This window comes from Spermophilus citellus (genome assembly GCF_964194105.1).
Source record: "Spermophilus citellus genome assembly, chromosome: 3".
In the NCBI taxonomy this organism is placed as follows: Eukaryota; Metazoa; Chordata; class Mammalia; order Rodentia; family Sciuridae; genus Spermophilus; species Spermophilus citellus.
In genome coordinates this window covers 19,015,336-19,042,182 of record NC_138184.1, presented here as the reverse complement: position 1 = coordinate 19,042,182, position 26,847 = coordinate 19,015,336, and the positions used below count along the sequence as shown (strand labels likewise).

The 26,847-nt window shown below is 42.7% G+C and overlaps 1 protein-coding gene across 2 annotated transcripts; it reads right to left on the bottom strand.

Annotated features, from left to right (window-relative positions):
• Window positions 1–4,963: 4,963 nt before the first annotated feature.
• LRRC2 (leucine rich repeat containing 2) lies at window positions 4,964–25,987 on the bottom strand. Of its 2 annotated transcripts, none has more exons than XM_081284887.1 (9): window positions 25,832–25,987; window positions 21,579–21,722; window positions 17,785–17,992; window positions 16,366–16,522; window positions 15,243–15,379; window positions 13,294–13,439; window positions 11,472–11,627; window positions 9,976–10,112; window positions 4,964–7,001 (listed from the first exon to the last, which is right to left on the bottom strand). In XM_081284887.1, exons 2-9 carry the CDS (start codon window positions 21,701–21,703, stop codon window positions 6,952–6,954), a joined length of 1,116 nt encoding a protein of 371 aa, XP_081141013.1. In that variant the 5' UTR covers window positions 21,704–21,722; window positions 25,832–25,987; the 3' UTR covers window positions 4,964–6,951. The 2 variants fall into 2 exon arrangements, with proteins under 2 accessions (XP_081141013.1, XP_081141014.1); XM_081284888.1 differs by lacking the exon at window positions 25,832–25,987 and adding an exon at window positions 25,035–25,172.
• Between the last annotated feature and the right edge of the window lie 860 nt (window positions 25,988–26,847).

Here is a 26,847-nt window from a genome sequence, read left to right as displayed (position 1 = left end):
TTCCTCCTAGGGGCTGGGGATGTGGCTCAAGCGGTAGCGCGCTCGCCTGGCATGCGTGCGGCCCAGGTTCGATCCTCAGCACCACATACAAACAAAGATGTGTGTCCACCGAAAACTAAAAAATAAATATTAAAAATTCTCTCTCTCTCTCTCTCTCTCTCTCTCTCTCTCTCTCTCTCTCTCTCTCTCTCCCCCTCCTCTCTCACTCTCTCTTTAAAAAAAAATAAAAAGATTCATTTAAAAAAAAAAAAAAAAAGAAGATTTCCTCCTAAAACCTGCAGGAAGAAACACAGGGTTGCTGAAACCAGTTTCTCCACTTCTGCTGGAAGGTGGAGTCTGCATAAGCTGCTGCCCTCTGCAGCCAAGAAAAACCCCATTTTAGTGTTAGTAGCTAATCAAGGCAAGAGATGCCTGATGGCATCAGCTCCCAGGATTGAAGCCAGCAAAGCCAGATTCTTCTCCACATATTACTGAGGGGCATGTTGCAGCTCTTAATGGTGGGCTATGCCCTCCAGTGAGTGTCACAGCAGACCCCAGAAGCTCGCTACAAACTTCTTTCTAGGTTCTTATCTCAAGCAAAAGTGAAAAGAGTAGGATTTATTCAAGTGGGAAAAAGAGACAGAACTATTAAAGGGTGAGAGGGAACCCAATAGCAGTTTGCTGCTTGAGTGTGCTAGTGTGCACTTGGGTCAATGCTGTTGATCCAAATTTATATTAATCAGGTCTTGAAAGTCTTAATGCTATTGGTTGGTCCTGCCATCTCCATTTGGGTCTACCCCATTTGTTTTCTTGCCGTGCCTTAGGACATGGGATGGTGGATTGTGGCTGCTTGGGGTGCTGGACTGCCGTGATGTGTGGAGGGACATCCACACCAGGTTGGGTCAGCTGCCTTGGGTGCGACAGGTTGGTGCACCTGGCTTGCCTTGGCCCTGGCTCACCATGCCTCAGAACTGCACCGGCATGGTGAGTTCCATGCCTGTGCTTCAGGCCACCCGGCTGCATCTCCTGGGACTAGGAATTGGATTCCCTGTCAGTGCCCTGATTTTAGCCCAGTGAGAACTATATTGGACTTCTGGCATACAGGATTGTAATATAATACCTTTTTATTTTAAGCCAACAAATTTGTTGTTATTTGTTAGAACAACAATAGGCAATTAATACATCCTGCTCGTGAAACTAACGGACAATCTCTTGGCCCCCTCTTGGGTCACAATCTAAGCTTCTGACTGCTCTTTCCTAAAGGTTTATTCAGTAGAAATGTTGAAAATAGTGGCACAAGTGGGAAATGTCATAGGAAAGCCCCCCTAGAACCCAGGAGGGGGAATGGCAAGCTGGACTGATGACCTTGAATCCAGCAAATTGTTCCTAAACAAATAAGAAACATCTGGTTACGAGGAACTTCAGATATAGAAGTGGGAGCTGTGCACTAACAGAAGTCTCCTGTGAGAAGTGTTATTTTAATTTGTCAGATTAAATTACTACATACAGAGCTTCCCCGATGTCATTTCTCAGCCCCAGAGAATTTGGCTTCTGAAAGACTCTAATTACCTAAATTATGATGTCACCTTAATTTCAGTGTTAGTTAATGATCATTCTGTCCTCTGTTCTATAATGAGAGCGTTTTTAGAGTAAAACTGGCAAAGGTGACGATAACAAGAAGTTAACTGGAAAGGATTATTGAAGAACAGAAACTCAGCACAAGACTTCAGAGAGCTTTGATTCACAGAAGAGGTAACTGTAAGCCAGACTTGACATTGGAGTTTACAAAACAAAATGTAATTATTTTTAATTGTGGTGACACACACACACACACACACACACACATAAAATTGACTATGTTAACCACTTTAAAGTACAGAATCAAATAGTTACTTTCACATTGTTGTGAAACAGATCTTCAGAACTCTACACCCATTTAAAAAATAACTTTTGGGCTATGGCTATAGCTCAGTTGGTAGAGTGCTTGCCTCTCATGCACAAGGCCCTGGGTTCAATCCCCAGCACCATAAAAAAAAATAATAATTTTCTCTTTCTCCCTCCCCTCCAGCCCCTGAAAAATCACCATTCTACTCTCTTTCCATGAACTTGATTATTTTAAATACCTCACAGAAGTGGAATCATACAGTATTTGTCTTTTTGTGACTGGCTTATTTCAATCAGCATAATTGTCCTCAAGGTCCACCCATGAGGGCTGAGCATGGATCTCAGTGGTAGAGCATTCAGGCCTTGGATTCAATGTCTACACCACACCCAATAAAGTTCATCCCAGTTGTATCACGCACGTGTCAGAATCTTCTTCCTTCCCAAAGCTCAATGCTATCCTATTGTATGTATATACCACATTTTGTTTATTCATCTATCAATGGATATTTTATTGGTCATTGTAAATTGTGCTGCTGTGAACATAAAAGTGTGCACATCTCCTTAAGACCCTGCTTTCACTTGTTTTGGATAGACACCTACAAGTGTGATTGCTGGATCCTGTGGAAATTCTATTTCTAAGTTTTTAAGGAACCACCGTATTGTCTACACCATTTGACAATCCCACTAGCAGTTCATAAGGGTTCCAATTCCTCCCCATCCTTACTAATATTTCTTTCTTGATTTTTGTTTATCATGGCCATACTAACGGGTGTGAAGTGATATCTCACTGTGGTTTTGATTTGCATTTCTAGAAAATGCAATTTTTGTGGTGCACGTTCATACTTTTGAGGCAATATCATAAATAATATAATTATCTCCTGGAAGTAATTGTTGGGAAAATAGCAAAAATGCAAGTGCAAATTCTCTGCAGACTCGCTATTTGTCATCAAACTTTTGAGCACAGTCTAAATGTATTAGCCAAACTCCAGAAACTTAAAATCTTATATGAGACAAGACAGATATTGAAGGGATCCAGTTCAACCCAACTGCAGAATATCTTGACTCATAAACTCTATGATTGCCCCCAAGTAACCCTGGTCTGTTTCCCCCTGCATAGTTTCCAGTATGCTATAAATAAACAAAACCATTAGAGTGGCATGTGGAGCTTTGGACTGGACACTGTCACCATCAGCACCGGGAATGCTTCTGATGTCCTTGTTGTTCAAACCAGGTACATTCTGATTTAGACATAAGTCACTTTTGTCCTGACCACTATATCTCCTACACCAACATGCTGGCTGAGGAATCCCAGGAGAGATGCCCTGAAGAATCAGAAGTCTCTTCCAGCTCACTCCATGAGGTTAATATTTCCCTTTACAGGATGGACATTGTTCTTAGCCTCATGAATATTGGGAAAAGCAGCTTGAAGAGAAGTGTTTGCTCCGTACAATTTTATTTTTTTCAACTTTAAATACCAAGTGCTTCTCACTGGCAATTTTGAAATAACTCCTCTAACAAATAATAAGAATTCTTTGGGGCTCTAATTACATTGCCACCCAAACATACTAAGCCTGGGCTGCAAGGAATACCGTTTAGCAAGGACCTGGAGGATTCTGCACAGGACTTGGCAGAACAGGGCTCTGTGTTGTGCCTTCAGTTCCAACATTCTTGATTGCACACAAATCCAGCAAAGGCTGATTCGTAAGAGCCGCAAAGGACTCTCCACAGACATGGCATATATTTTAGGAAGACTAGGCCCCTGGCAAGGAGTGAGTTAATTAAACTAAAATGAATAAATAAAGTTCTGGAACCTCCACTCCATTTCAACTCCTACAGAGTATAACTTCTCTCCTGATTTATGCAGTGGTCACCTTTCTAGCACCATAACAAATACCTGAGATGAGCAATTTGTGGACAGAAAGGGTTATTTTGGGTCAGTTGTGGAGGTTTCAGTCCATAGCTGGTTGGCCTGTCGCTTTAGGATCTGTGGCAAGGCAGCACATCATCAGAGCAGCACATGGACAGCAAAGCCACTCCCCTGATGCCCAGGAAGAGAATGAGAGCGAGGGAAAGATCTGGGTCCCACAATATCCTTCAAGAACACATTCCCAGTGACCCAAAGACCTCTCAATGGGACCCACTGCCAGGCATGGTGACACTGGCCTGTATTCCCTGTGGCTCAAGAAGCTGAGGCAGGAGGATTGCAAGTTAGAGGCCAGCCTCAGCAACTCAGCGAGGCCCTAAAAAAACTTAGTGAGACCCTGACTCAAAATTTAAAAGAAAAGGAAAAAAAGAGAGAGAGAGAGGGAGAGAGCTGCAGATGTAGCTCAGTGGGAAGCACCCCTGGGTTCAATCCCCAGTTTTAAAAAAAAAAGTTTTCATCACCTCTCAATAGTGCCAAGATGGGGACCAAGCCTCGTAACACATGAACCTGGGTCTCAGTGAGTTACTCAGGGTCTTGCTAAATTGCTGAGGCTGGCTTTGAACTCGTGATCCTCCTGCCTTAGCCTCCTGAGCCACTGGGATTACAGGCATGCACCGCACCCCGGTGGATCTTCATTTCTGAAGGCTCTCGTATCATGTAAAACTTACATTAAATGTGTTTTTCTTGTTAATTTGTCTTTTGTTATCAAAGTCTCAGCCATGAACCTAGCAATGGATGAGAAAGGAAATCTTTTCTCTCCTACATTTCCCTCATAGAAAAAAATGGATGTTGTTGTCCATTTTGAAACCAGAAGACCTTTCTTGTAAGAAATATTTTATTCTTCTCTCATTCCTCTAATGTTCCTACAAATATTCTATTATGTAAATAACTTTTCTAAATTAAGCATCAGAAGCCAGGCATGGTGGTGTATACCTATAATCCCAGCTGTCTCTGGAAGCTGAAGCAGGAGGATAGCAAGTTACAGGCCAGCCTTAGCAACTTAGTAAGACTCTATCTCAAAATTAAATTTTTCAAAAGGCCTGGGCTGGAGGTTAATGGCAGAGCACTTGCCAAGCATGTGTGAGGCCCTGGGTTCAATCACCAGCCCCGAAAATAATAATATTAATTTATAATAATAATAATAATAATAATAATAATAATACATGGGTCCATATGGATCATGTAAAATTTTTTATTTTAAATCTCTAGGATATTTCTACTAAGAAGCATTTTCTACCTTTGGAACTTTCTGTATTTTTATACTTATATAAATAAATTAAGTAGTATTTTAATAAACATATTCAAATAACATGCTTCTTTTCAGAGTATTATATAACATGAAATATATATAAATGCAGTTTTTTTCACTTATTTATATGTGACACTGAGACAACTGGTTTTAGTGAATGAAATAAAATGATATAAATTATAGACAGCCTCTCTGTGTGAAAACCCACTCCCCTTTTCACTTATAGTTTCCATTTGGCTATAGATGGCATGAGATAAAACTTCAAAATCCTTCAAGTAGTGCAACCAATAATCTTGATTATATTTTTACAGTGTTAATGAAAGCAATTTTTCATTTTCCTACTCTTTTTATCTTTTAGACTTCTCAAGAGTTTGTTTTCAAGTTGGAACAACTCTTTATTGAAGCATTCAGGTGGTTTTAGAATGGTCTGCTTATTTTCTAACTGATGAGGATTAAATATTTGAACTTGTCCAAAATATTGACTTGAACAAAAACCTGGGGTGTTAAAAGTAACCTTTTTGAACTGCGTGCCTCTGAGAACAGATTAGCTCTTCGGATAAGAAAAATAAAAATCACCTTTCAAAAATGAAAGGTGATTAACTTCCAAAACCTCCAACTGGCTATACCTTGTTGTCACATAGGGCAATTACTTGTGGCTATTTGAATTAAATTCCACTTAAAATACAGTCCTTGAATCACATCAACCACTGTTCAAGTGTTCAAGAACCCTGTGTCTGGCAGTTACTGCGCTGGATGACAAAGATACAGAACATTTCTTTCACTGCTGAAAGCTACTATTGGACATCACCAGGCTAGACCATGAAAGTCAATGTGTGCACATTTTCCTTCTTAATCACAAAAGCTAGTTAAGCATTTCTTCAAGACAATCAGTCACATCTTGTTTTTCTTAATCTAAGACAATTGCATAAAAATAGGAACTTTGTAAGATTTATCCAAATCATGTGATGTGACCTAAGATCACAAAGCCCTGAAGTGAATCCTATTATAACATACGGTCCCATGGGCCTCCTGGGCCATGGTCACTGTGGGTGGAGTTTCCCTGCAGTACCCACAGGGAAGCCTTGCCCAGGATGAACTCAGAAGTGTATGCAGTTGGTCTCCAGACTCTAAGTGGACCCCTGGGAGGAAAGACCCCCTGAGGGCCTTGCTTCTGCTTTCTGTGCTCAGGTAGCTCCCAGAACCCCCAAGGTAGCCACTCAGGAAAGGATGGTTGCTGTCCAGGCAGGCCATTCAAAACTTTCCACCCCAGCAGGGCTCACACTTCTTCCTTGAGGGACAGCCACACCCCATCTGAGTGTCTGGAACCCCATGCATGGGCAGCCTTCCCACCCCCAAGGCCCAAGTCACACCCTGGGTCTCTTCTGAGAGCCAAAATAGAGCTCCAAATATTCTTGCCAAAATATAATTTAAAACATCACGGAAGTAACAGTTCACTTAAATCCAAGGAACGTTAGTTACTCTCAGTAAAAGAAAGAATGTATTAAACATTTTCAAATAACAAAACTCTGATCTGACTCGTCCAATATGAAGGTTCTTTTCACGATCCTTTAGCCCTTGATTTCTGAAAACAGTGCATTCAGTGTCAGATTTTGGTCATTAAATTATAATTTTTTTAAAAAACCTTCTATAATATTAAATGTGCATTATTTGGAAACAATTGTATGCAAATGAACCTATAAATACCAATATATAAACTAATTTATCAATTCTTAAGCCCATAGAGGAAGATATTCATATATTTGAAATTTGAAAATTTTTTTTTTTAATGACTATGACAGTGGTTAATAGACTTTGTCCTAAAACACAAGCCATGATTCCTATATGACATGACCTATACACAAAGTTGTAAAGCTCCACAGGATGGTGAGATTTTGCAGTCTTCTGATGAATGATGTTAAAGTTGAAGGCTAAAAGATACCTTGGTGGTATAGCTGGGCACAGATTCTATGAGGAGAAAAAAAAATACTTCATTAGTCATTCACCCTTTTATTATTATTGCCACTTAATATTTTAAGCATGGAGATAATGTGTAAGTGGTGAATAATGAATTAATCACCGTTAAGTTAACCATCACTAATGGGTAGCCAAGCTTAGGAATGTTTATATGTAAGATGGAATCATTAAATCTTGTCCTTGGCAATCTTTCCAAACAACTAACACAGCTGTGTCAAGGATTTAGAAAGTATACAGCCCTATAATAATAAAAGTTGAAACAATAAAAATAGAAATAGATGGACAAAGACAAGGGACTATAGGTATCAGGTGGAAGGAAGGCTGGTTTATGAGAAAAATTTGGGCTATCCCTAAGCCAAGCATGACCTTAATAAGTGCACCTTCTCTCTGCCTTGCTCTTTCCACTAGTTGCTACCACATCCCTCAGCCTTCACAGCTAAATTTTGTCCAAGGATGTTCTATACCAATGGTTCTCAGAAATGTGGGTCGTCTCAGACTGAAGGCACCAACACAACCAGGAGTTGTTAGAAATGCTCCTGTGAAGACCCCATCCCAGACCCAGAGTCCAAAGTTCAAGGAACAGTGAGGGCTTCAAGCTCCTCATCAACCTCAGACCACAGGAGATTGTAGGTCCAGGTGGACTGGCAGAATCTAGTGTTTTTTGCTGATAGACATGGATTCTATAACTGATGGGGAAGGAGAGAAAAAGGGAAGACTGCGATAAAGCAAAGCAAGCAGGTGGGGTGCAGTGGCACCTCCCTGTAATCCCAGCAGCTCGGGAGGCTGAGGCAGGAAGATTTCAAGTTCAAAGCCAGCCCTCGCAACTTAGCGAGGCTCAAAGTAACTCAGGGAGACCCTATCTCTAAATAAAATATTAAAAAGGGTTGAGGATGTGGCTCAGTGGTTAAGTACCCCTAGGTCAAATCCCTGGTACCAAAAATAAACGAATGAATGAATAAATGCAAAAGAATTTTTAAAAATTCAAAACATACACATGACCATATCTAACTTGGACTTTAAGAAATTGCCATTTCTTGGGTTGGGAGGATATAGCTCAGTCAATAGAGAGCTTGCCTCACATGCACAAGGCCCTGGGTTCAATCCCCAGCACCACCAAAAAAAGAAAAAAGAAAAAAGAAAAAAAGAAATTGCCATTTCTGTAGGTCAAAACTAGCTGAATATTAGTAATATCATTTGATTCAACCTAATATGAATATATTTTTAAAGGATCAAATTATTACAATTGTTCAGAAATAAGTGAATGGATCAAAACTCATCATCACTAAAGGTAATTTTAAAAAACAAGTATCTTTCATAAATGAGGTATTTAATTTAAGTAAATACATTTCTATATATTTGTCACTATTAATAACTACTGAATAATAAATAAGTTTTAACTGATTGACTTTAAAAGTGAATTATTATTTCTATTCTCATAGATTCAACACTTCATATCTATATCCTCTAGTTCTTTCTTGTATTTTTACATAATAGCACTATTATTATGTATTTTTACATAATAGCATAAAAATGAATAAAGTAACAATAAAGATAACAATAAAGTATTTTTGTTTTTGTTTTTTGTTTTGGTACCAGGGATTGAACCCACAGGCCCTTAACCACTGAGCCACATCCCCAGTATCACCACCCCCACACCCCCTTTTTGTCCAGCTGTAGATAGATAAAATACCTTTATTTTATTTATTTTAATGTGGTGCTGAGAATTGAACCTACTGCCTCACATGTGCACTGAGATACAACTCCAGCCTGGTCCAGCCTATATATATATATATATATATATTTTTTTTTAGAGACAGGGCTCACCAGCAGAATCTGGCCTCAAATTTGGAATCATCCTTCCCCAGTCTCCTGAATCACTGGGATTACTGGTGTGCACCACTGTGCTGGGCTTAGGTTTCATATTTTGCATAAATTTCTACTTTATTTCAAAATAATTCAGCACTTGAGATTAGGGAGAGCCAGATTAGAGGTAGCAACAGAAATAGATTAGAGATAGCAATAGAAATTATCTTCATTTTGTTAAAGTTTTTTGGTTTGCCAAATAAATGGCATTTTCCATTAATGCCAATGAAATCTCTGAGTGTCTGAATGACTAATTCTTCAGACACCTGCTAATGAGGGGGAAGAGTGCTCACATGTATGGTGTCTCCTGAAGGGGGCTGAGGCAACCTGCCCACAGTGCCCATCCCCAAAGGCAGTGGAGTCTGCACAAACTCCTCCCTAAATTCTGTGAGGCTTGCACCTGGACTATTAAACAACTGGAAAATTAAGCAGTGATTATTAGGCATCTTGCATTTTTCCTTGTGTGAGTTTGTTTTGTTGTTGTTGTTTGGTGGGGGGTGGGTAGTGAGGATTGAACTCATTCAATCACTGAGCCTCATCCCCAGCCCTGTTTTGTATTTTATTTAGAGACAAGAGTTTCACTGAGTTGCTTAGCTCCTCACCATTGCTGAGGCTGGCTTTGAACTCACCATCCTCCTACTTCAATCTCCTGAGCCACTGGGATTACAGGCGTGCACCACCGTGCCTGGCTCTTTTTGTGATCTTTACACAGGTATTTTTTGATTTAGATGATATAACTTTTTCCAAAAATGTAAGCAGACTTTTGAAATGGAATCATTTATTTTCCCCTTAGCATAGAATGTTGTTTTGCAAATATGATTTAGTTTAAAACCCACAAACAGTTAATAATAGAGCCCTTGCATCTCGAGTGTATGTTTCTCAGCCTCTCTGCCCAATACTTGATGATGTGTCCAGCATTCAAGGACGATTTTTAAGGAAATTTATCATTTGGGTTCTTTGGTGAGGAGTAAATGGTTACAGAGTAACCTGACTCCCTAATCAATGAACTTTTTGTCAAAATGATTTATGTTAATAAATATATTGTATGATCAGTGGAATTCTTCATATTTGTTTTAGATAATTTTAAATATGAGCAACTCACCTCTTTCTTTAAGATCCTCAATATAGGCTTTCATAAATTCTTTATCAAAATGTTGCCGTTCCTGTTCACTTTCCATTATCTCATCATCATCTTGACCCTGGGCCTTATCAATAGGATTATCCATCAGACTTATGAATCTATTCAAGAAAGCATGGAAAATACCTCATTTCCAACTGTTCATGTTTAAGCAAAAAATTCCTAACGTTAGAAGCCAACCTTTGCAGAGAGCAGTGATTCACGCCTGTAATCCCAGCAGCTCGGGAGGCTGAGACAGGAGGATCACAAGTTCAAAGCCAGCCTCAGCAATGCTCCTTTATCAACCTCCCAAATTGTTGGAATTATAGGTGTGTGCCACCATGCCCAGCCTGTATCTAATCTTTTTATTGAACATTCGTCAGCTCAAAGAGCTTTCATCCGTTACTCTGAGATCGCCAAATTCTACAGCTGCACCATTGGAAGTTATTTCAGTGATGTGATGGTTTTACCCTGACTTCTCTCAGATGTTCCCTGGTGCCCAAATGCATTGGATCCTCCTACCTGTCTCACCAGTGATCTTCTCCCCAAACAACATTCCTAACATAGCGGAGGAGGACCCTGGAAGACCCATTCCAGGGGAAGGAGTAGAATAGAACAGGTGGGGAATGTCTTGTACCTCTACTAATCTTGCATTTACGCAGGCATGAAATGGGTCTCTCTCTTCCCAGCAGTTAAACCTCTGTATTTGTTTGCCACTTGTCTTACTGCAGTGACAGAGAGACAAGGAAGACTTAACTCTACGTTGATAGTGAGCATTTACCAGTGAGAGAGAACCTGTGGCCTTCACAGAAGATGGGTCTCTGGACACAGAGAGAAGGTGGTTCTCACCAGAGCTTCCCTGGGTGAAGGTTCTGGAAAGGCTCCAAGCTGCTAAGGCTCCAAAATGGTCTCAGGGTAGAAGGGATAGGGGAAACCCCATGGCTCCAAATTTTGGCAGGATGTGCTCCAGGGAGTCACACCAGCTGTCTCAGAGTCATTTGAGGGAATGATGGAGCTGGGGCTTCCACATCCAGGGTAAGAAAGACTATGTCTCCCCCAGATCCCAGTCTGTTTGTATCATATTTGCATGGATGATTATCTTAGCTTAGGGTGGTTTATGGGTTCGTTTAGGAAATCAAAAGGACAAGGCACCCAGGGAGGGTTTCGTGAACAGTGGCTGACCCCCCAGGGACAACAGGCGTATCTGTGCTGAGCAACAGGGGTCTCCTGGCATCCGTCTCCCAATGCCTTCAATCAGCAAGTAGCATTTGTGCAGAAATCCTGTTCCCTGGTTCCCTGAGCTCTATCTTCTCATGCCATGTGCACCAAACTTCCAAATCCAGTGAAAAGCAAACTGGGATCAGGTTCTCTAGGGTAGGAGAACCATCTAATCTGGTTCTGAGACAGGCTCCCAGGCTCTGGAGGCTCTTTGCTCTCTCCCTGTGTCTGACTGTGTCTACCAGGATCTCTGGTCTACTCACTTCAATGGCGTGGAGGAGTCACAAAGGGCAGTTGGGAGCTCCACCAAATGGTCCCCACTGACAACCAGCAAAGTGAGCTTCTTGAGGTTCAGCATGCAGTACGGGAGGTAGGTCAACTTGTTCTTATACAAGAGAAAGCTCTGCAGTTCTTCCAGCCTGAGGAGAAGTAGAGAGGATCAGAACACGAGGACTTGGCCTCCTAGCCAATTACAGATTCCAGAAGGCAACCCCTCCTGATCGGATTCCATCTATGTGATGCGTATGAGAACAAGCTAAACTTTACATTTTAAATAAATAAATAAATAAAACCACACCAGATAACATGATTTTTTTTTTAAAGTTTTTGCTGACTTAATAACCAGTGGAAGACACAGATAAAGCAGCAAGGTAGCTGGACGTGGTAGTGCACCCCTGTAATCCCAGCTGCTTGGGAGGCTAAGGCAGGAGGATCACAAGTTCAAAGCCAACCTCAGCAACTTAGCAAGGCCTAAGCCACTCAGTGAGACCCTGTGTCTAAATAAAATATGAAAAAGGACTGGAGATATGGCTCAGTGGTAAAGCACCCCTGGGTTCAATCCCTGGTACCCCCCCCAAAAAAAAATAAATAAAAAGCAGGATAAATACATTGTACAATTCACAGTAGGTCACCATGGGGCCTCAAAAACCAGTATATCCCTTCCTCTCCATGTCTCCTGTATTTCCAAGGGCTAACAGAGCACAGGAAAGAAATCACACCAGTGTTAGAATGAGAACAAACAGATTTTGGAAACAGATTTCCTTTCGCACAGTTTAGAAGCATGGTTACTCTTCTCCCACCATTATATTCTCACACTAAAATGGGAAGAAAACCGCAGAGTGAAAAGGAAATGAGCAAAATATTTTCCAAATATATTTAACTGTTTTCCATTTTATTCTACTTCACTGGCCCTCCCTCCATTTGTCCAGAAATCCTGTTCCCTGGATTTTTCTTTCATTCATTTGCAAAGTCGTGACTAATCCCACAGATATTTCACAAAGTTCCTCTCATGTTTCAAACTTAGACAGTCCCCAGTTATTCTCATCAAAAATCCTCTGAGCTCTGTCTTCTCATGCCATAGAGAGCATTCTACGCATTGTATGTACAAGAGTAGGAAATGTCATCTGGGGTGGCACTCAGGCCCCAGCCATTGCTGGCCTCTGTCCTAAGAGCTTACTTCTGTCTCTTGATAAATAAGATTGTAGATTCAAGAGGCCAGAGATTGTGTTCTATTCAGCACTTTAAGCCCAGCCCACTCATGGGAGCCTGATAATATTGGTGAAATGAATCGATCAATCAATCAGTCTTATATATTTTAGTATAATAATTATTTTTTGAACATGAAATAACTACAAGGATACAGTTTGAAAACAAGCATACTAGTTGTTTGAAAGATTGTGTATTAAAAAAATCAGTAAATGAAAATAATAAATATTGTCCTCACTAATATTCTAAACATAGAGTGATAGGTTTCTATTTTATATGTAATCATTTTCTACTTCTATGGAGTAATGGAAAGGTAATGGTGCTGTTTTATGAAAAAATGAAGCAAATTACAGTTCACCAAGACAGTGAAGAGGTACTCAAATGCATGTATCCATATACATGTGTGATGCCAATTAGAAATTGTTTTATTCTATAATTTCCTAGGAGCAATACACTCTGAAAAATTAATTGATCAATTGATTAAATGATTAATTAATTGATTCAAAGCATATTCAAGTGTCATGCATCTTAACAATGTTCACAGCGTTAAGGCGTTAGTAACTGATTCATATACCTCACCTTCGGCAGGCAAGTAGCTACCTGTCTATATCTTGTGGCAGGTCATTCAGGTTATTGTTGCTGATATCCAGCCACTGCAAATTAGACATCCTCAGGACACAGATCGGGACACTGGAAAACTTGTTTGCTGAGATATCTACGAATGTAACTTGCTTCAAATTACTTAGCTAGAAAGGAATAACAAAATATTCTAATTACCGTTATAAGAGTGGGAATTAAGTTCGATTAATAATTTTTAGATTGACATTTCTTCTTCAAAGGCATCTCTAGGTATCGATGCAAAGCAGACCAATCCAGTATGTATTTTGAAGCATCTCCTATGGATCTTTTCCTGGGTTTCCAAGATAAACTTCACACTGTGGCTGCCCTCAGGGAGCTTCTACTTTCATAAATAAAAAAAAGGAGGGGTGGGAACAAAACAAAATCTAGACCCTTCCCTCAATCCATATGTGCTATAACACGAATGAAGAACTTCAAAAATATCATGCTAAGGGAAAGAAGTCAGACTCAGAAAACTATAGCATGATTCCATTTCTAGGAAATTTCCAGAAAAGATAAGCTTCACAGAGATATGAACAGATTTGTGGTTGCCTACTGCTGAGGGCAGAGCAAGCAATAATAGCAAGTAGGCAAAAGGAAAATTGGGGGATAGGTGAAGGAAATATCCTAAAACTGAATCATCCTATACACTTAGGATGGGTAAATTTTATGACATGTACATCATACCTCAATGAACGGGGGTGGGGAGTAGAAGGGGTGGAGACAGCCGCCTACCAGGGTATGCCCCAGTCCAGATGATAGACAGCTCTGGGGTGGATCAGGGTGCTAGGGGAAAGGTTATGAACGAGCAGTGGTCAGACATGATATACTCTGAAGGACCGGCTGGACGGGATTTGTTTAGGTTATACATGGCTCATGGGAGCAAGAGAGATCAAGGATGAATTGATGTACTTCCAGCCAGAACATCCAAGAACATCCAGAACATCCCCATTCCTGGATTGGGGAAGACTAGAAGATGAGCAGATCTGTGCAGGGAATCCAAAACTCTGCACCCTCACAGGGACAAGCATCAGACATTGCTGGACTGAGATGGATGCTAACAGCAGAAGCAGCCACGTCCTCCCACCCAGGAAAGGAAATAACACGCTTCCTGGGTGGCTGGGTAATAATCATTTTTAGTAATAATCATTTTTAACCCATGCTTCACTGGCAGAATTGTATAATCCTTTCTCCGTTTCAGCACAGGAAACTCATTGAGTTTTATTTGACAATGAAAACTGTATTCTTTTATCTTCTCCATTTTATCAAAAAATTATTCAAAATCATTTCTCCCTGAACACAGACCAAAAGAAATAAATGAATCTTTTTAAAAATTCTGTGCGGGCTGGGGATGTGGCTCAAGTGGTAGCGCGCTTGCCTCGCATGCATGCGGCCCGGGTTCGATCCTCAGCGCCACATACCAACAAAGATGTTGTGTCCGCCGATAACTAAAAAATAAATATTAAAAATTCTCTCTCTCTCTCTCTCTCTCTCTCTCTTCTCTCTCACTCTCTCTTAAAAAAAAAAATCTGTGCATTTCTTGAATCCTATGACAATTCTAGACATCTACAAGTCGGTTAGGAGCATATGAAAAAAATGTTTTACCCTTGGATTTATCTGCAGTTTAGCCATAGTAGATAAATAAATCAGGATTTGCATCAGAGACAACAGGCATCAGATATTAAATAGGCATAAAATTATAATAGCTCATGTGAAAATAAGATGTTTTCCCTCAACAGCATTTCTAAATGCAGGCCCTGGTCTAGTTTCATAACATTTTTAAAGATGTTATGATTATGGTCATAAGGTAATTGAAATGTCAGAAAAATGTGATGGATTTTATCTTCTAAAAATTCTTGCCCACACCATGGACCATTCCTGTAGGGAACTGAATGAAAGTAAATCATAAAGCAGAAATGTTTTCATCTTACTTCAAATGGAAGCTCCATTAATTCCAGATTTCCAGAACAGTCCAATCTTTCTAGATTTTCACAGTCCCCTAGTTCTGGAGGAATGCTCTTCAGATGGTTGAAACTCACATTGAGTTCTTTCAGGTTCTTCAGACGACCTGGCATCAGAAAAAGTTAAGCTCCCGTGAGTAGGTCCTTCAGGTTGGCACCCGCCTGTAATCCCAGAGACAGGAGGCTGAGGCAGGAGGATCCAGGGCATCCTGGGCAACTTAGTGAGACCCTGTCTCAAAATAAATCAATTAAAAAGGGGTGGGGATGTGGCTCAGTGGATAAGTGCCCCACCACCACCAAAAACAAAACAAAACAAAACAAAACTGTATTAAGTCACTTATAAGCACTGTGAGCCTGCCCCCAAATGAGCTGGATATGGTAAAATCTGGCTTCTGGACCAGGCTCTCAAGAAGTCCTCAAGTCAACAGCTGAGTGATGGTGGCCAAGTCATCTGACCTCCCTAGAACTTGCTTTCTCCAATCTATAAAATGAAGGAGCAGAAGATAAAACGGCCCTTTATGTCAAAGTTAGAACTTTTCAGCACTAAAACTTCTAAGCTCCTGTCTGCCTTTCCAGAAACCAGGCAAGGAATAGAGGCATTGACCTTGCCTTGTCTTGACTTTACTTCACACTATTCCCCTGCTTTGTGGATCACTAGTAGAAGAGACAGCACACGTACATGGGTTCCCTTTATAATCAAGTCCACCAAGGGTGATACAGATGACCCAGGAAGATTCTGCACACGTAACACTAAAGAACACCAAGCTCAGGAAACACAGGGCTTTTACAGCAAGCAGCCAGCAAGCCTGCTCTCTGGGGGAGATGTCACCTCATCCTTTAAAGTTAGCAGCGGCATAAACAATCCTGAGATCAGGCTGGGTAAGAGGGTGTTCAGGGGCCTTGTGGTCTTGACACACCTGGTAAGGTATGTGCAAACACCAGAAAAAAGCTCTGAGACCCCTGGAATAGCCCTGCCCAGTGACATACTTAAGCACTTGGAGGAGGAAACCCAGAATTGGCACAGTGTCACCTGCCCAATAGCTTCCTGCTTACCACAGACAAGAGCGCTGGAGTTTCCTGCTACACAACATACCAATTTCAGCTGGAAGACATGAGATTTGGTTTTTTGGCAGATCCAGAATCCTCATTGCTTGAAACAGCTCAATGTATGTAGGAATGATTTGAATCAGGGTATTGCAAATGTGCCATTCTTTCAGGTGTGTCTGCTCCTTCAACGAGTCAGGCAGCTCCTAAGAGAATGAATGACTTGGATCAGAACCAGTCCTCGGTGTGCACAAAGCCCCTGAAACCAGTTCTTATTTAAAGAACAAAAAGCGATGCTGGGCATGGTGGCACAAGGCCTGTAATCCCAGCCAGTCAGGAGGCTGAGGCTGGAGGATCGCAAAGTCAAAGTCTCAGCAACTTAGCAAGGCCCTAAGCAACACAGCGAGACCCTTGTCTAAATAAAAAGTGCTGGGGGGCAATTATGAAGAATACAAGCAATAATAAGTGTTGGTGAGGATGTGGGGGAAAAGGTACATTCACACATTGTTGGTGGGACTGCAAATTTGTACAACCACTGTGGAAAGCACTATGGAGATACCTCAGAAAACTTGGAATGGACCCACCATTTGACCCAGCTATCCCACTCCTCTGTTTATACCCAACATACTACATACTACAATGACGCAGTCACATCAATATTTATAGCTATGGAACCAACCTAGATGTCCTTCAATGGATGAATGGATAAAGAAAATGTGGTACCTATACACAGTGGAATATTACTCAGTCTTAAAGAAAAATGAAATTATGGCATTTACAGGTAAATGGATGGAACTAGAGAATATCATGCTAAGTGAAATAAGCCAATCCCCAAAAAAAACCAAAGACCAAATGTTTTCTGATAAACTGATGCTGATCCACAGTGGAGGCAGGGACAAGGGGGGTGGGGGTAAGGGAAGAATGAAGGAACTTTGGATTGTTCAGAGGGGAGTCAGGGGATGGGAAGGACAGTAGAAGGAGACAGACATTATTTCCCTATACACATGTATGATCACACAAGCCAAATGAACCTGAACCATGTACAACCAGAGGAATGAGAAACTGTGCTCCTTTTGTGTAAAATATGTCAAAATGTACTCTACTGTAAAATAAATACATAAATAATTTTTAAATAGTGGGGGAGCTGGGGATGTGGAATAGTGGTTAAGCACCATGAGGTTCAATCTCTAGTACTAAAAAAAAAAAAAAAAAAAAAAAAAAAAAAAATTTTTTAAATATAGACTATGCTGTCCTAGGGAGGGCCACAAGGTCCCAGCTGCCCAGCCTTAGAGGGGTCCAAGAGGATCCCGCTGTTCTTTTCTATGCTGCCATTTCTCAGAGGAAAAGATGGGCAAACCCAGTCCACAGCAGGTAATGGGCTCCTGTTCACCCACTGGAAAGCTGTCTAAAGGCCAAGGCCTGGGGCTCAGTTCACTCCCACTTCCTGCAGACAGTGGGCTGCACTCACCTTCCAGTGCTCCCCCGAAAGTTCAAACACAAATGGGTTGCTCTGCTTGCCTCTGTCCTTGGCAAGTGAGCTCGGCCTGGAGAGCGAGTTACTCTCGATCCTCTCCAGAAGCCTCACGCTGGTGTCAATGAAGCCATTCTTACAGTACTGAGCCTGGGGGATGCCCTTCCTCCTGCACTCGGCAACGAAGTTCCACTCCTCCTTTATCCTGAAACAGGAGCAGAGGCCACAGTCACTCTCTGGGGGAATGGCCACCACGGTCTTGAGAAGCAATTTGGGCCTGGAGCAGTGGTTCATGCCTATAATCCCAGCAGTTTAGGAGGCTGAGGCAGGAGGATCACAAGTTCAAAGCCAGCCTCAGCAATTCAGCAAGGCCTTCGGCGACACCCTGCTTCTAAATATTATACAAAAAATGGCTGGGGGGCTGGGAATATAGCTTAATTGGTAGAGTGCTTGCCTTGAATGCACAAAGCCCTGAGTTCAGTTCCCAGCACCACCAAAAAAAAAAAAAAAAATGGCTGTGAATATGGCTCAATGGTTAAGCATTGGGTTCAATTCCCAATACAAAAAAAAAGTGATCCCTCCAAAATGTTAATGACCAATAGCACCACCACTGTAAATTGTTGTATTCACAGAACTCTTCTCGATTCATGTCTCTTAACTTTTCTTGCCTTGTTTCTTAAACCGAACTTGAAGGTAAATTTTGGCAATGGAATGAGATAGCAGCTGTTAAGCCCTATATAATACATCTTTCCTATGTCATTAATTGCAAATTGATATAAGTATTTCACAGATTTTATATAGCCAATGCAAATGGAGAAAGGGAAATTAGAAAAACCCCATTCAGAATGATTATACACCAAATATACTTTGTATTTCTTTTTGAAATGTTTTGTCTTATTGCTTCTGAAACCTAATGAAAGAAAAGTCACAATGAGAATATAAACTATTTCTTAAATTTCCATTCTCTTCCTTGAAAGTAATTAAAATAAATAAAATGTCATTAAGTTTATGCTTTATCACCCATATAATTGAATCTGAAATCTTCTCCAGAATTAATTTTCATAGAACTTCAAATATGAGATAAATATACAAAACAAATGCCATTAGAGTGTTTTACTAATTTTTATTTATTTGTTTATTTTTAAATTTTTGATACTGGAGATTGAACCCAGGGGTGCTCTACCACTGAGCACCAACATTCTAAATAAAATAAAATGTAAAATAGGGCTGGGGATGTGACTCTTTTAATTTTTTATGTTGAAACAAGGCCTTGCCAAGTTGCTGAGGTTTACCTTGAATTTTCAATCCTCCTGCTTCAGCCAGCCAAGTCTCTGGGATTATGGCCCTTGCACCCAGCAAGCTCTACTCATTAAATCAATAAATGTGTATTGAAATATCTTTTTCCTTAGGAAATGAGCCCACGATCCAAGTCCATCTGGCAAATGCCCTCATTGACTAAAAAATGCTTCACTCAGAACCTGGCAATAGCTCTTTTATTTCTCCCTCTAAATGATCAAGTGTCATTTAGATGGAGTGGTTTTCTGTATTTTATCTCTACAACTTTTAACAGTTGATATGTAATTCATGAGACAAATACAGCAGTATAAAATGAAATACTCTGAAGAGAAGTAGCAGAACAAATTGGAGGATTTTACATATTTTAGTAAATTTAAGCTAACAAGTTAATTGCCTTTTACAATCAGGCATTCATCAGTTTGTGGTTGTTGTGTTTTGGGGGTTTTTGTTTGTTTGTTTTTGTTTTTTGGTACTGGGGATTGAACTCAGGGGCCCTAACCACTGAGCAACATCCCCAGCCCTATTTTGAATTTTATTTAGGGACAGGGTCTCACTGAGTTGCAAAGCACCATTGCTAAGGCTGGCTTTGAACCTCCTGCCTTAGCCTCCAGAGCCACTGGGATTACAGGTGTGCACCACCACACCTGTTTATCAGTATTTTTAATATATTAATTTCGGTACAGGAAACGGACTCCAAGAAAAAACTAAGTTAACTTTCAAATAGTACTAATAATCATGAATTATATTACAGAAACACAAACACAACTATAAAGAAGAGAAATTCATTTCCACCGTTGCTAAAGGTTCTGTGAAACTAAAAATTTCTTTATTGAACATTCCATTTCCCTCCACACCCCTACACCATGTTCCTCTTCACCTGCCCCACCAACTTCGGGGCTGCTCTTCGTACCTTGAGCTAGAAAAGCCTAAAAATCCCCAAGAAGGTTTTTGTCTTAGATTGAAATGAGGCACAGCACAAACCAAATGACACTAAGCCTAATTCAGAGTCAATCCTACCTGTGTGAACTGTGTAGAGGTGTTTACACCTTTTGTTGCTTTGCTTAAGGAGGACAAATATTCCGCCATTTGCCATCTGGATGTGGGTCTGGACTTGTTTGAGAACTAGTCAACCAATCAGAATCTCATTTCACCTTAACCACACCCATAGTGCCTCATCCGAGAGCTCTGGTTTGGATTTCTTCACAGAATAAAAGTTATACACATATGCAAAGTCACCTTCCTCCTCATACATTTATCAATCTTGGACACTGCTAATTGGCACTACATAATTTACCATTGTAGTGGCACCCCCTTCCTTCACAGCAAAGTCTTAACTAGGATTCTCCAGAAATCTTCACCATGGCTGATTTTGGGACTGTCAGCAAAAGAGTCTCTGCCAAAGAGTTCAACGTAGATAAACTTCCTATTTTCATGCTGCCCTGTTTTACTTGGCCACCAGCTGGGAAGAAATCAGCACTCCAGGTGCTGGACACCCCCTTACTAGATTTTTACAAACTTGTATCTAGTATAGTAGTTTGTAGAAGTGTGTAAACAAGGCCTCTGGCCTTGAGCTGGGCTTCACAGAGATGTCTACATTTTTAAGAGAAGATACAAATTGGGCTCTGCGGTAACAGCTGGCAGGGGGAGGAAAGAAAGGGGAGAAGAAGCTCTCCCCTTCTCAGGTGTCCTTGAATGGTTAACGTGCCCAAAACAGTGACAAAAAAAGCTGTGAACTTCTACAGATTGTGTGCTTCTGAGCCCCTCCCCTTACATGGTAGGTATAAAATTCTGAAACTACCTGAACTTGGAGTTCAGGGGATTGAATAATTGATTACAGCAGAAGCTGTGCCCTCTGAACCTGGCTGCAGCCAAATAAAACTGTTTCCTGCTATCTTCAGTGCCTTGCCTCATCTGTCCCTACAACACCATAAATTCATATCTTCCATGAATGCACTTTTTCCAAAATACTAACTCAACTTAGTTTTTGTGTCCATAATTTTCTTTGACTCATACTTCAGGAGTTTATATGAGAGTTCATCCGATTGCATCATTTCAATTTAAGTAAATGTGCCAAATGAATCTTACCTAGATCCAGCTCAACAGGTGAGGCATGACAGAGAGCTAGCTGCCCCAGGGGCACCAGTAGACATAGCCAGAGCCGAGAGCATCAGAGAGCTACGTGAGTGAGCTCAGTGAAGGCTGGCTAAGCACCATCTATGGCATTTGGCAGTAGAGGAATGGCCAGGGCTTCCCTGTCTCCCCTGGTCTAACATGGTGCTTGGATTATATGTAGGTTCTTGCAATTATGGTTGTTTCTGTTAAGAAGCTGAGTGCACATGTGTTCAGCAACAGCATCAGGGTTCTGAAGTCCAACGAGGAAAGTGTTGCAGACAGGGAGAAATCCCAGAGGAAAAGCATCTTCCTCCAAGGCGACAGTGGCCTGCCTGAATGACATTCACTAAACAAGCAAGAACAACAGGCACAAAAACACATACTTTTCCAAGGCGCTTTTCTCGAGCCTTTCCGCCTCCTTCTTCTGCCAAGCTTTGTGCTTCTTGACACGAGTTTCCCACAAGGCTCTGACAACAGAAATGTCAAACACCACCACTTTATGTCCCATTGTGGCAGCATGAAATTACCTATTTGAAAAAAAAAATACATATGTCAGGCACACAGAAGAAAATAATTTTAACGTGAACTTTGAAAATGAAATATGAATGAATTGCCTGCCTTAAATAATGATGGCATGCCCTAGGACTTCCAGAATGGCAGTTTCTTATGGTCAGGTAGTACTCTTTGTACACAAGTCATAATTCAACACTCACCTTAGGCCAGATCCTCTAGGGCATCACATCTGTCCCCTACACCTCAGCTGGCTTCCCAAAGCCCCTCGGGCATTCTCCAAGCCCCATGGCTCCACATTCTATGGAACTTTCTGATATATGCATCTAATCTTTCCATTAGATTGTCACGTACTATACGATAAGTTAAATGAATTAATCACAGCACACACAAACACATGCGCACACACAGACATAGTCTCTTCAGTAGAATAGTAGATGTAACTCCTTAGTTATATTAAACCTCCATAAGAAAAAAGGCTTTGGGGAAGCCGAAGCAGGAGGATCCCAAGTTCAAAGCCAACCACAGCAATTTAGTGAAGGCCTAAAGAACTTAGCAAGACCCTGTCTTAAAACAAAAAGGGTTGGGACGTGACTCAGTGGTTAAGCACCCCTGGGTTCAATCTCTGGTACCAAATAAATGAATATACTTGAGTGAAGACACAATTCCTATCTGCCTCCTGTGATTCCCATGTCCCTTCACTTTCAGTCTTGGCAATGCACTCAGCTAAATTCCATGTGCACCATCCAGTGACCAGTCTGGAATGTGGGTGGTGACCTGCTTCCTGTTCAGGTTTATGAGCAGCCCAGGAGTTCATAAACAACCTTACAAAATTGCTTTTTCCTGGCTCTGTTTTCTCTCTGATGCCTTCCAGATTCCTGGACCTCCCTTTTTCAGTCCTCCAGCCCGAAAACCTGTTCTGAGGAGAAGCATCAAAAGGGCTGTGGAGGGAAACAGCAATGATGGTTTGTTCCACGCTCTCAGGACTCCAGTTCTAGACATGTGACCACCAATTGCCACCTGCTAGAGACATTCTCAGGACAGGGGCAGTGAGCCCTGTGGGGAAAGCCTTGGCAGACCTGGTGGGCAAAGAGGTGGGGAGGGGGTTGGAGGACGTCTGCTGCTGTCAGTTCCCACCGTCTGCCCCATTGACCTCCAGGTAGGTGACCATGTGTTCTCTCCTCCAGTCATCTCAATCAAGGTGGACAGCTGGCCGGAGGCAAGGTCACCTCCTAAGTCCCAACTCCTGAGCTGAGATGTCATTGTTCGTTGCCTGGCAGTTGCCAACAACAGTCTCCAGTGTGTAGATGGCAACCAGCACGGGGCTTAGTCTGCACAAGGCGCAGCTGGCAGGTAGACAGGCGCTGGAAGTGCTGGTCCTCCCCACACTTCCTCCATTCCTCCCTGTTTACAAGGTCCCCTCAGCTTCGGATGCCCTTCCTCACACCCTTCCCTACACACATGGCTTCCTCCACACACCCTCTAAACTTTGGGGATCTCTCCTCAGTCTGGCCTTCCCAGCCTCCCCATTTCAAGGAGAGAGTCTCCTCTTATTTTCTCCATCTGTTACTTATTTACTTCACGGAACTTAATGCAAATTATTTGATTTTTGTGGGTGTTGTTACGTTTTATCTGTCCATGAACCAAACCATAGAAAAACCACAGCTCACTGACAGGAGCCCCCGTCAACACCAAGTAGGTCACACAGCAGCAGATAGGAAGACCCGGAGGGGAGGGAGGCTTGAGCCCTACGAGGGCTGCAGATGCCAGGCTCCTGTTTCTGAACCTCAGTACAGAGACACATGCACTGAGCCAGTGACTTAGTGTGTGTTTCTGTCCTTCCATTCCTGGGAATCCTCGGTAACTGACATGTATGTCAATGCAGAAAGACGAGCGCAGGTCCATCCACGGGACCAAGTTCCCAGTCTAGGGAGGAGAATATGGGCACTAGGGAGTATTTCAGCTGATTAGACAGCAGAGCTGACCCAACTGCTGCAGGAGCCAGAAGAGCAATGCCCTGTGGTGGGGAACAGGAGAGGACCAGAGAGACCTAGCAGGAAGACGAAAGGGCCATCCATACAAGTTTGGTTGAAGGACTTTCCTGCCCACCTCTCCAACTGAGTTATATCAGAATTGCCTTACAGAGCCATCTGCACTCTGGAGCCAGAGGGCATGACTGGAAAAATATGTCCCCTGGCACCAGATCTCTGGTCTTCACTCAGAAGTCATATGCCAGGGGGAAGGGGGAGGCTTTCTGTCCAATGACAGACTGGGCTGCAGGGGGGAAGGGTGCGGAGTGGGTGTCAGGCTAGCACCTCAGACAGCACAGGAAAAATCTGGGGGAGTTTGACAGGAGACTCAACCAAGTCTACCATTTTTTTTGGTGCTCCCTACGTGAAGTTGAGAAAGAGAAAAGAGCAAGGAAAGGAGGGGAGGGAGACAAAGCAGGTACCAGAGTTCACCTGAACCAGGCACCTCCCCACCCACCTGTCCCTTGGTGCCCCCAGCACCTCTCCCCACTTCCCTCAGGCTGAGCAGCTCCAGCCCTTCCACAGCATCCTTTCAGGGGTGTCCTGCATATGGAGAAGACCCCATCAACAGCCTGGCTGAGCTCAAGAGAATGACTGTAGCCTCCAGGAATTGCTAGGGACACCAAGGTGTAATAGGGACCATAAGAGGAGCTTGTGTAACTCACAAATTCCATTCCCTCACACACGGCCACTGTCTGGACCCCAGAGTTGGATGGCAGAATGTGCTCCTCATAGAAACAGCGGCTCAGGAGGCTGAGGCAGGAGGATCACGAGTTCAAAGCCAGCCTCAGCAACGGGGAGGTACTAAGCAACTCAGTGAGACCCCGTCTCTAAATAAAATACTATTAAAATAGGGCTGGGGATGTGGCTCAGTGGTCGTATGCCCCTGAGTTCAATCCCCAACACCAAAAAGAAAAAAAGAAAAAGTGAAACAGTGGAGTGACAGGCAGGGCGGGGGGGGGGGGGGGGGGGGGGACACGGGACATGACACCCAAGTGAGGTCAGTAGAGTTAAAACAATGCAGCCACATTCTGAATTGAATGAACTTTTATGCTACAGGATCCAAATTTCCCCAAAAAACACCAGATTATTTTGATGGTAATTTGTTAAACTATTGAGTTTCAAACCAGGGGAAGCCAGGGAACAGATGGGATTAAGAAGATCAAGTCTGAGTCAGACTGCCTGGGCTGGAATTCTGCCTCTGGCTTAGGTCGCCTGTCCCTGAGGACTTGTCCTCCCCATTCTGTGTGGACACAATGGAACAACAGCATCAGCTTACAGAATTAGTGAGAGAGCTACCTGTGATCATTTGAGTCCAATGCTTTAGATGGTGTCCAGCACCAGGAAGGTCAATTATTTAAAGAAAAGAAATTATAACAGACCTTTAGTAATCAAATGTAAGATAAAAGCCCAAAGGTCCATGTGCATCCAAGGCTTTCTCACCCTGCCTGGTTAGTGAGTTTCAAGACGAGATTGGTAGATAGACGCCGGCAGAACGGCGGGCGCATCAGGGCTGCTTAAATCTCCCTGGGATCACTTTTCACCCTCGCCCCACCCCTTCCGCGCCCCCTGCCAGAGGGCGGGAGAAGCTTTCCGGAAGGAAAGACTGCCCGGCCTCCCCACCCCCGCTCCCATCAGGTGTCAGTCATACTTCTCCAGGCCCCGAAAAGACGCAAACAAATTTGATTTATCACTCCTGGACAGAACTTTGGAGCAGATTGAGCTCAGCCTTGGACACTAGGGCAGTGCGCTCAGAGTAACCCATCATCCAGGAGCAGGTTCGTGGGGACCCTGCCACGGGAGCAGCCCCACGGATGGCACCTAAGAGCCCCATCCGCTCTCCCAGTGCCCCACTCAATTGTAGTTTTTGAACTAAAATAGACATGGATGACTACCTCCCCAGTGTTTGGGGGGATGATGTTCCGTCAGCAATCTGGCTGAGCTCACCGTGCACCGGGGAGACCGGAGCCACCAAGCGCGCGGCCACCGGCAACTATCCAGCAGGGTACACGCCTCTCCCCTCGCAGCAGGACAGCCCACCCACCTGCTCCTCTAACATCCCTCCGCCGCCGCCAGAGAGACCGGCAGCCACTCACCTCCCTGGTGCGGGTGGTGCAGACAGTCCACGGTCTGGCCACGGGGCCGATCCGGCTTCAAGGCTGTTTACACCCGCGAGCAACACCCGGAGTGGAAGGGCCGCGCTGCCTGGAGCCTCCCGGGCCTGTGCGCTAACAGGCTATATTTGTAAGCAGATAATATGATCTGGAGGACATGTGCTGATAAACTATCTATCTATTCTATGTGACTCAGCCCAGCAGGAGACAAAACAGATTTGGTAGGGGAGGGCTTGGCAAAGGGCACCAGCCCGCCAGTTTGAGCCCCAGAGCAAGATTGTTGGCACGCCTCCCTCCGAAAGCACCAGACCTTTTCACGTTAGAAATCCCGAAGTGGAAAAAGCAAAATAAGGTCAGAAAGGAGAAAGGGTCGCATGTTCTTGGCACTCTAGGAACCAAACAAGAAGCAGGATTAAAACACATGGCAATGTAAAAGTTTTTTCAGTGTTTGAGGCCAAGTGGAAGGTCTTGATTTCATCCTTTCATATTTTTCTTTTTAATTTCCTAACATAGCAATGGTCCACTTTATGCTTTGAATATAGAACTTGCTGCTCTGTTACTACAATTTATTTTTTAAATGGACAAGTTTCTTTCTCTCTCTCTCCCTCCCCCCCACCTCCCCTTGCTCCTCCCTGATCTCTCCCCCTCCCTAATCTCAGGGGAAACAAGATTACATTTCTTCCCCATCCTAGGCGGAATTATCTGTCCTTAAGCAGTCACCCACCATAGGAATGTAGTATCCAGACTTTGGGGATGGCACCAGAAGATGTCAGAGATGACTATCTCCCAAATTAACAAGTTAATTAAAATTCCAACAGAGAACACATGAATCACCTCTTTAGCCCCCCCCCCCCCACACACACACACACACACACACACACACACACACACACGGGTTCCTGCTAATGGGCAGAACCACAGCCTCTGGGATAGCAGTCCCCTGTGTTTCTCCTTTGCTAGCAAAGCAATAAATCTTTTTCCTTTTTATCAAAACCATG